Source organism: Leptonychotes weddellii, chromosome 1, assembly GCF_054177405.1.
Source record: "Leptonychotes weddellii isolate Sample4059 chromosome 1, ASM5417740v2, whole genome shotgun sequence".
NCBI classification, from domain to species: Eukaryota; Metazoa; Chordata; class Mammalia; order Carnivora; family Phocidae; genus Leptonychotes; species Leptonychotes weddellii.
The window spans coordinates 53,378,653-53,390,024 of NC_138369.1; the positions used below are offsets into that span (position 1 = coordinate 53,378,653).

Genomic DNA, 11,372 nt, shown 5'->3' on the forward strand with positions numbered 1-11,372 from the left:
AGGAATTTTAGGGGTGCCTGGGTGGCTCAGTCGTTAAGCGTCTGCCTTCGGCTCAGGTCATGATCCTGGAGTCCTGGGATCAAGCCCTGCATCGGGCTCCCTGCTCAGCAGGAAGCCTGCTTCTCCTTCTCCCACTCCCTCTGCTTGTGTTCCCTATCTCACTGTGTCTCTCTCTGTCAAATAAATAAATAAAATCTTAAAAAAAAAAAAAGGAATTTTACATTGTAACAGAATATATATGACAACATGGCTGAACCTTGAAAACATTATGCTCAGTGAAAGAAGCCAATCGCAAAAGACCACCTACCATAAGATTCCATTTATATGAAATGTCCAGAACAGGCAAATCCATAGAGACAGAAAGTAGATTAGTGGTTGTCAGGGGCTGGGGACAGATGTGGGGGAGGGGTGGGCAGAGGAGAGGGAATGGGGAATGACTACTAACAGGTTTGGGATTTCTTTTTGGGGTGATGAAAACACCCTAAAATTCTTAGGGATGGATGTACAACTTTGCACATATACTAAAAACCACTAGATTGTGTACTTTAAAAAGGAGTATTTATGGTGTGTGAGTAATATTTCAATAAAGCTGTTCTAGGAAAACATCACAAGGGCAACTTCTCATATTACAATGCTAAATGGAAAGCCATGATATCTATTATAGTTGGGTTTATTATGAATATATATTAGAAATGTATAGAAAACATTGGAAGTATCTATATCAAAATATCAAGAGCGGCTTGCTCTGGATCATTAGAAACTGAACTCTTCCTTTTTCTAAATATATTTTTCTCCACTTTCCAAACTAGAGCAGCCAGCCTTGCTTGTATTCTAGCCAGCACTCCTTCCTTTGCAGCATCCTTGTGACCTTATGTCAGGCTCTGCTTCTTAACCCAACCTAAGACTCACAACACAATGATCACTTCCTAGTCTATAAAGCATTTCCACATGCAGCATAGTACTTCATTTTCCCAACCCTGTGAAGTCAACATTATTAGTCCCATTTTATAGATGGAAAACCGGAGCTCTGGGGAATTCAGTGCCTGCTAGTGATGGGTCTACCCCCATTCAGTACCTGCTAGTGGGGGTCTACCCCCAAATTCCATGATCATATCTTATTTAAAAGTGCTTCGCCAAAAACCAGGGCAATGGAAAGAGAAGACCTGGAAGCTCGGGGCCTCTGGGTCTGGCCTAGCAGCTCATCGAACTTTCCTGTCCCCCAGGCTCTTCATCTATGAAGTGAGGGGTCAGGCCAGAGCAAGCTCCAAAAGCTGACAAGTCCCCAGAGGCCACAGAAGCATGTTCTGGTTTGTTTCAAACACATCTCTCTAAATACCCCCATAATGAGGGCTTTTCTGTGACTAGGCTGCCCCACCCCAAAATGACTCATCCATCACCAGTGGAGTCTTTGTCAAAAAAAGGAGTCAGCTGAGGGGCACCCAGCTGGCTCGGTCAGTGGAGCATGTGACCCTTGATCTCGAGGGTCATGAGTTTAAACCCCACGCTGGGGGTAGAGATTACTTAAATAAAAACTTAAAAAAAAGGAGACAGCTGAGTGAGAATCAGGAATTTCAAGCAATCTCAGAGAACGATAAAATGACTCACAGCAAGGACTGAATTTACAAAAAGAAAAAGAAGAAAAGAGATAATAATTGTATCCCAGAAAAACTGGGATGAGGCTTTCCAAGTGTGTTCGGAGCGCTGAGTCATTGAAAATGCACTGCGTTTTTCTAAAGGTAAAAAATGATCACTGGATGGCTCCTATGGTGGGTTCCTCCATAGTCACTGTCAGGAAATGTGGTGCTATGACCTGGGTTTCCTAGAAAGCTGTGTTCCCCCCTCCAGTGCTCTTTCATTAAAACGCCCATAGAAACCGTATTTCTCAAGGTTCCCTTCTGTTTCAGGGATGACTTGGCCTTCCAGTGATTTCTGCAAAGATGTGAGTAATATTTTCTCTTAGCCAGGCGTGTGCTAAACATGAAAACTTACCTCATCATCATCCATTATATTTTCCTTCGCAAAGTCATACAGCTCTTTCTGGAGTGTAGTCACGTTAAAGAACTGAACTGCTTCCTGTTCAGACACAAACACAGAACAGTTTCTATGACCAACCCTTTGATGTCAGAACTGGAAGGAGGGGGAGACAGAGTATGGATTTCTTTTGGGGGTGATGAAAATGTTTAAAATTGGACAGTGGTCATGGTTGTACAACTCTGTGAGTCTACTGGAAACCACTAAATTGTACATCTTAAAAGCATGAATTTTACTGTATATGAAACATACCTCAATTAAAAAAGAGTGGCCAACCCCAAGTGAGTGAGAGAGACAGAGAGAGAGATTGTGTGTGTGTGTTTGTGTTGGCAGGGGAGTGAGGTGTGCATGGCAAACTGGGACAGCATACAAAAATCTCAATGAAAATACAAGTTAAGGGCAAAGACCAACTAGAAAAGATCTTTTAAAAGTAATATATAATCCCAGGCGCCTGGGTGGCTCAGTCGGTTGGGTGTCTGCCTTCAGCTCAGGTCATGACCCTGGAGTCCTGGGATCGAGTCCCACATTGGGCTCCCTGCTCAGTGGGGAGTCTGCTTCTCCTTCTGCCCCTCACCCCACTCTCGTGCTCTCTCTCTCTCACTGTCTCTCTCAAATAAATAAATAAAATCTTAAAAAAAAAAAGTAATATATAATATCTAGAGTTCCCTGAAAACAAACACATGCAAAGCTGAGCTTGTCCGTCAAGTGAACTAAATGATGGTCCATCCATAAACGAATCTATCTTGGAGGTGTTAAAAAATAAGTAGCTGTAGGAGTGTGACATGGAAAACGTTCATGATGAATTGTTGGAAAGACAAAGCAAGTTGCACAACAGCAGGTAAAGTGTGACCCTGTTTCGGTAAAAATAAATACATGCCGTATGTATGAGCAAATGCACAGCGATAAGGCAGGGGGTAAAGAAAAGTACGGGGTTTTGAGGGAATTTCACTTTCTAAGTAAAACATTTTTGTAATGTTTGGTTGTTTTTACTGATTTAGGAATCAGAATAGAGCAGTAAAATGTTAAAAAAAAAAAGGAGGTTCCCCTTCATTTCTGTAATAACTTTTTCCTGCAGGGTGCAAAGCAGTCCCCTAAAGTGAGAAGAGGAGGCCCGCACACGTGACGTCCCGTGCCCCGCCACCTACTGGTCTGGGCTGGAAATGCTCGTCCGAGAGGCCCCACTTGTCCCTGTAGTATTGGTAGTACACCAGGTTCTGCCGCATGACCTTGTCGTCGTGGTCAAAGAGCAGGTAGCTGACTGCGCACGGGGCTGCGTTCTTCAGGTCGTTCACTGAGGCCGGGGAGAAAAGAGGCACAGGAAATCAGCCAACCGTGCCCTGAAATCCCCCTCAGCAGCAACGGCTTCCTAAAGAAAATATCCATGGGCAAGCCCCTTCTCCACAGCCCCTCCTTGGCAAAGCCTGTGACCAGCCAGAATTATCCCTGGGTGGGCAGGTCACAGACTGGGTCTCCACGGCAGCCTGGGGAGCGGTTTTGAAACATGGAAGTTCCTCGTTAGGCAGAATCTGCCTTTCCAGAAATGTCTACTATATTCCAGTTCAGGCTCCACTGACCTGAGCTGGGAAAGCTGGGTCCCCTGGACTTTCCTGGGGCTGAGGGAGGTAGGGAGGATGTGCCTGCGTCCCATCTGGATGGCACCACAACCCCCACATCCAGGCAGCCCTCCTACAGCTACCCTAAACCTAGAAGACCCAATGGATGGTGGGCCTTCTGGGCTGGAAGAGATCTGAAGTCACCTGGTGTTGACACCTCCTGGAAACTGGGGTTCCCACCTCTAGCATCCCTCCTCAGAGTTGCCCCACCTATCACAGCACCTTCAGCACAGGAGATCTGCAGGGTTGGGATTTATTTGGGGGCTGGGGGGGTGCGGCAAGGGGAAAGAGGTGATAAGCCACAAGCCCCTGTGTATTTATCCTGGCACATTATGCTCCAATTTTCAACCCACTACCTTTGCTAAAGCGCTGGTTGGCAGAGTAACCAAAACGTGGGTATGAATAAATTGTGCCACCCAGTGGCTGTCTCCTGTAACAACAACCTTAAAAACCGAGCGCTTCAGGGCACAGATTATTCACAAAGTCTACAAGGCGGGGAAAGGTACTTATTTGAAAGCCTACGGGGCTGGGGTTCAAGCATAAATAACACCTTCCCTCAAAAAATTCAGTGTGGTAGATAATCTCAAAAAAGTTCGCAACAGGCTGACTTTCAAGAAGCTAATTTCAAGAAGTACATCTTACTCATACTGTTTACCTATAAACCCAGAAAGCAAAGATTCCCGTGAAGCAACCAGCAGAGCTAGAGGTTCTGGTATACTGGTGTCTGTAAGTCACTGCCACAGTCCCTGATACGCACGGCGACTTTCAGAGCATGCGAGGACTCCAAAGACCAGTGCGCTGCCCGAGGGGCCTGCAGGTATCTGGAACACTTCGAAACTCCTAGTCTCCTGGCTCTGTGCAAGCACAGCCAAGCCCCGCTCAGAGGGCCGGAACACCTGCTGGATTCTTCCCCGCGTTTCAGAGTCCAACTCAGGGCCTAGCTCAGGAAGGTGCCAACGCAGGTTTTTGTGAAAATGAAATAAAAACAGTAGCTTATCAAAAAACAACTACAACACCAGCTTATGTTTTCATCCACAGAAAACTTTTATTTCCTTTTTTAAAAGATTCTGTTTATTTATTTGAGAGAGAGAGAGAATGAGCAGGGGGAGGGACAGCGGGAGAGGGAGAAGTAGACTCCCCATTGAGCAAAGGGAGCCCGATGCGGGGCTCGATCCCAGGACCCCGGGATCATGACTTGAGCCGAAGGCAGATGCTTAATGACTGAGCCACCCAGGCGCCCCAGCAGAAAACTTTTAAACTGTGAATCCAAGATTGGCAAAGTGTTGATCAAAATTCAAGTGGGTGATGGGCATACTACAGGTCATTATACCATCCTCTCTAATGTACACTTTTAAATTTCCAGAATAAGGTTGCTTTTTTTTCCAGAATAAGTTTTTTAAATGTACATAACTTGGGGCACCTGGGTGGCTCAGTTGATTAAGCATCTGCCTTTGGCTCAGGTCATGATCCTGGAGTCCTGGGATCCAGCCCCACGTCAGGCTCCCTGCTCAGCGGAGAGTCTGCTTCTCCCTTTGTCCCTCATCCTGCTCATGCTCTCTCTCTCTCTCAAATAAATAAAATCTTTAAAAAATAAAATAAAATGTACATAACTTTCCATAATTCTCATTAAAGCAGGGCTCTTCCAAGTGTGGATGAATATAAGCAAACAGTTAACAGAGGGATTTGGGGGAGGAGGGGAGATGGGAATGGGTGGTTTGCTTTGGGTGTTTCTCTGTACATCTCTGAGATGTTCGGTTTGCTGTGACAAGCCTATATTACAAGTCTTTTGTAACAAAGCACTAATCAATCACTTACACTAAAAAAGAGGGCTGTTCATAAGCAAAAACTGCCTAGTAGAATAACTGTCCCCACGGCATTAGAACGCAGCCAAGTAAGTATTTGCTGGGAACCCGCTGTGAGCTTAGTGCGTCTTATGTGAAAGCGTGTTCCTAGATTATATAGAATAAGACTTGGGGCGCCTGGGTGGCTTAGTCAGTTGGGCATCTGACTTGATTTTGGCTCAGGTCATGATCTTGGGGTAGTAGGATTGAGCCCCATGTCAGGCTGCGTGCTAAGCATGCAGCCTGCTTGGGATTCTCTCTCTCCCTCTGTCCCACCCCCAGCTCACTCTCAATCTCTCTCTCAAAGAAAAAGAAAAAAAGAATAAGACTCTTGTCCTCTATGCTAAATAATCCTTTACCAAACAGCTAGTGCCAGGATTATAGCGGCAAATAAAACTTCATCCCTGCCCTCTGTGCACGGGGAAGGACACCTGTTGAAGACACACCTCACCCTCCCGTTGATCTCAGAAATGTCCCAACTAAGGGACATTTCAGGATATCTCATCGCATCCTTAGGTGAGATTCAGGCTGTCATGATAGCAGGTTCACTGCTGAAAGAGGCAAGTTCCCTTACTCACAAAGCTCTGCGGTAAATGACTGTTCCAGAGCCTTCTCAGGAACAATCCTGATTAGCAAAATTAAAAATTAAAAATATATGTATAGGGACACCTGGGTGGTTCAGTTGGTTAAGCGACTGCCTTCGGCTCAGGTCATGATCTCAGGGTCCTGGGATCGAGCCCCACATCGGGCTCCCTGCTCGGCAGGAAGCCTGCTTCTCCCTCTCCCACTCCCCCTGCTTGTGTTCCCTCTCTCACTGTCTCTGTCAAATAAATAAAATCTTTAAAAAAATAAATAAATAAATAAAAATAAAAATATATGTATATACATATAGAAGAAAATTTTCTTCTTTTTTGTCCCTTTTTGAACCTTCAGCAGGCATCCTGCAGAGGACAGGAGGTGATTGTTGCAAGAAGAGGGAACTCAACAAAGAATAAAACAGCCACAGTGGGGAAGGGGGACTGTGGGAGCCAAGGTCACTGGTCACTCTTGACAGCAAGCACATCCCTGATCCCGAGGGCACCCGCCCCCTAGCGGGAAGGATCCTCCTGTGCATGTCACCACCACGGTACCCCCACTCAGACGACATCAGTTACGGGGAGAGAAGGAAAAGGCAAAAAGACAGACTCTGAAGCCTGAACTCTGAATCTCTTTCTCTTTGTTTCCCTTCAACTCCTTGGGATGTTCTGATCGATTAACTCGAATTTCAGGCTCAAGGAGGACCAAGTGGGACAAAACTCAGTCTGGAAGGGAAGGCGGATGATAGGGAAGAAATAATGCCAGGTGCCAGTGTACGACTACCCTAAGCACTCCACACGTAGCAACTGATGAGGTTAGTACAAATTATCTCCAATTTACAGATGAGGAGACTGAGGCACAGAGAAGTTAGGAAGTGATGAAGCTGAAATGTAAATCCAGGCAGTCTGGCTCCAGGGGCCGTGCCCGGAATCACCAGAACTTGCTGCCTTTTCGTGCAAAGCATGCACCAGGGCTGTCAATGCGACCTTGACGAATTCTCTCAAAAACCAGAGGTAAGGGTTATTACCCCGATTTTTTACAGATGGGGAAGCTGAGTCTTAGGAGGACTAAGGACCTTGCCCAAGATCTGTAATAGATAATTACTTACATTTGTAATAAGCAAACTGCAAATAATGATACATGGTGGCCACAAATTTCTCCACCGGATAGCCTCCTATAACGGGGGTGAGGTTCTTTTCACACTGTAGTTTGCATTCCAAGACCTCTACGTAATGATCTGAAAGAAGACACACAAATTCTCAGAGCAGTGCATCCATCAGCTTCTCAGTACCGCTTCTGCCTCCCTCAACGATCCAGGTAAAAGGTAAAGATGATAAAGGTAAAATACTTGCAACACTTATGATAGAGGGTGAAAACCCTTAATATACAAAGTTCCTTAAAATCTATAAGAAAGGGCACCTGGGTGGCTCAGTCGTTACACGTCTGCCTTAGGCTCAGGTCATGATCCCAGGGTCCTGGGATCGAGCCCCGCATCGGGTTCCCTGCTCTGTGGGAAGCCTGCTTCTCCCTCTCCCACTCCCCCTGCTTGTGTTCCCTCTCTCGCTGTGTCTCTCTCTGTCAAATAAATAAATAAAATCTTAAAAAAAAAAATCCGTAAGAAAAAGACAAACACCCAATATAAAATGGCCAAAGGATGGTCACGGAAAAGAAACTGTAAAAATGGCTAATAAACATTGTGAAAAGATGTTAAGCCTCATTTGTAATGAAGGAACACAATCCCACCTAAAATATTTTAAACTGCTAAATGGCAAAAAAAAACCCCAAAAAAACAAAAACAAACAAACAAAGAAACCCTGTTTTGTTGAAGTAGGGTTGACACACATGTTATGTTAGTTTCAGGTGTACAACATAGTGATTCAACAAGTCTATACATTACGCTGTGCTCACCACAAGTGTAGCTCCCATCCGTCATTTAAATTGGGAAAATTTTAAAAATTTGGTAACACCCAGTGTTAGGGAGAAAATGGTGAAACTTTCACTCTCATAGTCTGTTGGTAGAAGCAAAACAGGAACACATTTTTTGGAGAGCCATTTGGCAAAATGCATCAAAGGTTAAAATGCACACATCCTCTGGCCCAGCAGTCTACTTCTAGGAAATTTTCTTTAGACATGGGCACACATAAGCATTGTTTGCAACAACAAACAGAGTTGGAAATAACCTGAATGCCAATCAATACGATAGTGATTAATCAATTATGGTATATACAAACAAACAGAATTATTTATTTTTTTTAAAGATTTTATTTATTTATTCATGAGAGATGGGCGGGGGGGGCAGAGGGAGAAGCACACTCCCCAAGGAGCAGGGAGCCCGATGCGGGACTCGATCCCAGGACCCCGGGATCATGACCTGAGCCAAAGGCAGACACTTAACCGACTGAGCCACCCAGGCACCCCTGTATAGAGCCTTTAAAAGAGAATAGGTAGACCTAAATATGTTAACAGATAAAGACATCAAAGACTACATTTCCCAGCCTCCCTTGCAGTTGGGTTGGGGCCATATGACTGGTTGTGCCATTGAAATGTGGACTGCAACAACAAATGAATGCTACATCTACCACTTTAAGGACTGGTCCCTAAAATCCTCCACATGATCCTCGGCCCCCTCCCTTTTGTCCCTTCAGGCAGCTAGCGGCAAAAGACTCCATGATGATGGTACACATTTTGTTGGCAAGACTGGGGAGGACAGGCATTCTCACACATTTTTTCTAGGAATACAAAATGGTAACTTAAAATACTAAATAATTTGCAGAGACATTTACTCTTTGAACTATTAATCCCACTTATGTTGATTCTGAAAACATACCTCCACACTTAGCAAAAAAAAAAAAAGAAAAGAAAATGCCTAAAGTTCCCCATTGCAGTATTACATGTAATAGCAAAAGATTGGCACAAACCAAACGTCCATCAGATAGTTGAATAAACTGTGGTGCATCATTCCCCCCACCCCTCAGTGGAGTAGTCAGCAACAACAAAAAAGAATGACTCTCTCTATGTGCTAGTTAGGATATACTGCTAAGTGGAAAAAGCAAAGAACAGAACAGTGTATAAAATATGGCACCTATTCAGTGTGAAAAAAAGCAAACAGTTTCAATAAATACTGATTTTTCAAACAAGAGAAAAAAAAAAAGCAAACAGAAAAATAGACATACATATATACATATATGACCTTTATAGAGAAAAAAGAATCAGGCAAGAATTTTCTTTTTTTTTTTAAAGATTTTATTTATTTATTTGAGAGAGAGAATGAGAGACAGCACGAGAGGGAAGCGGGTCAGAGGGAGAAGCAGATCCCCCGCTGAGCAGGGAGCCCGATGCGGGACTCGATCCCGGGACTCCAGGATCATGACCTGAGCCGAAGGCAGTTGCTTAACCAACTGAGCCACCCAGGCGCCCCAGGCAAGAATTTTCAATACACACTAAACTGGTATGTGTGTGGTAGTAGGGGAGAGGGTAGAGACAGTCTGATGAAGAGCAAATTGTCCTCATCTTGAAGTATCTTTTCCCAAATTATTTATTAATATCAAAAGGAAAAATAGAGTGCCTGGGTGGCTCAGTTGGTTAGGCGACTGCCTTCGGCTCAGGTCATGATCCTGGAGTCCCTGGATTGAGTCCCACATTGGGCTCCCTGCTCGGCGAGGAGCATGTTTCTCCCTCTAAACCTCCCCTCTCTGATGTACTCTCTCTCTCTCTCATTCTCACTCTCTCAAATAAATAAATAAGTCTTTAAAAAAAAAAAAGGAAAAATAGTATTGCTGAGAAGCTGGAAACTGGAAATGACCTTAACCAAATGCTTACAAGTCAACATCACCAGTAAGGGGCAAACAGACACCACACGCATCTGGATGGGATACCCCGAGAAGCATACTTCCGTAGTGTTCCAGCCCAAAGTGCACAACCTGAATGTAATAGGAACCCAAATTGAGGAATATTCTATAAAGTGACTGGCCTGTATTCTTATATATTCTTTAAAGATTTTATTTATTTATTTGACAGAGATAGAGCAAGTGAGCGCGAGCATAAGCAGGGAGAGTGGCAGGCAGAGGGAGAGGGAGAAGTAGACTCCCCGCTGAGCAGGGAGCCCGATGCGGGGCTCGATCCCAGGACCCTGGGATCACGACCTGAGCTGAAGGCAGACGCTTAACGGACAGAGCCACCCGAGCGCCCCTAGCCTATATTCTTAAAAAATATATCAATAGCTTAAAAAAAAAAATCAATGGCATAAAAAGAAAGGCCAAGGAACTGTTCCAGATTAAAGAACACTGAAGAAAAATGACAAATAAATAGGAAACATGATATTGGACTGCACTTCACCAGGAAAGAAAAAGCTCCTAGAGGACATTATTGGAATAATGGAGAAAATTGGAATATAAACTATAGATTGTATAAAAAAGTATTGTCTCAATATTAAGTTGCCTGAATTTAGTAACTGTATTGTGGAGTTTTGCAGAATATTGTTATTCTTAGGAAATATACTGAAGTATTATGGGGTAAAGGGTCATGATGTATGCAACGTACTCTCAAGTGGTTCTGAAATAAAAATAATTACACACACACATCCAGAGAGAATGATGAAGTAAATGAGACACAGTCAGTGTGAAAACCTGGTGAATTTGGCTAAAGAGTTTATGAGAGTTCTTTGTACTACTCTTGCTACTTCTCTACAGGCTTGGAATTACTTAAAAATAAACAATTAAAATAAAAACTAAAAATAAAAAATTATTTTAAAATAAAATTTAAAACAAAAAAAATTTCTCAGTTGTCTATCTATCTGCATATAAAGATATAGTTATAGAGATATACCTTAGGTAGATCAAAGATAAAGTGATCTTTGCTTATTTTTGTAGGGGAAAAAAAAACCTTTTAGAGGTATAAGCCAGAAGCTAATAAAAATGGTTACCTTTGGGGTGAGTGGAATGGGTAGAAGAGATGTGGATAGAAGCAAGACTTCCTTCTAACTGCCTGTAACTCCTTCCTCCCCTTCAGCCTAGGAGATAATAACTCAGCTACTAGTAGCTCCAGGGTATCAGTTTGCCCCCCTGGGGTTCACCTTCACCCACATTTCTATAAATAAATCCATCTTGAGGTATCCTCATGTATGTCGGCCATCTATCTCCAGTCAAGACCCTGACTATACAGAAGACTCATTTTTTACAGTCTATCCTTTTGTGTCTTTCACAATTTATACTATGTGCATACATGTTACCTATTCAAAAATGAAATAAAGTTCGAGATTAAGTGCAATGTAGGTGAGGTGAGACTATTTCACTGGGGTTAAGAGGTAAGACTC

At 43.6% G+C, this 11,372-nt stretch overlaps 1 protein-coding gene across 2 annotated transcripts in view; it reads right to left on the minus strand.

Moving 5' to 3' along the window:
• The window catches only part of CRTAP (cartilage associated protein), a 25,631-nt gene that overhangs the window by 4,514 nt on the left and 9,745 nt on the right, over positions 1 to 11,372 (minus strand). The window contains exons 4-6 of one of the 2 annotated variants that reach the window (XM_081823914.1): positions 7,170 to 7,298; positions 3,177 to 3,322; positions 1,990 to 2,073 (exon numbers count right to left, since the gene is read on the minus strand). In XM_081823914.1, the coding sequence (XP_081680040.1) occupies positions 1,990 to 2,073; positions 3,177 to 3,322; positions 7,170 to 7,298 (359 nt within the window). The remainder of the gene's footprint in view (positions 1 to 1,989; positions 2,074 to 3,176; positions 3,323 to 7,169; positions 7,299 to 11,372) is intronic. The other variant, XM_081823921.1, reaches the window with a different exon arrangement.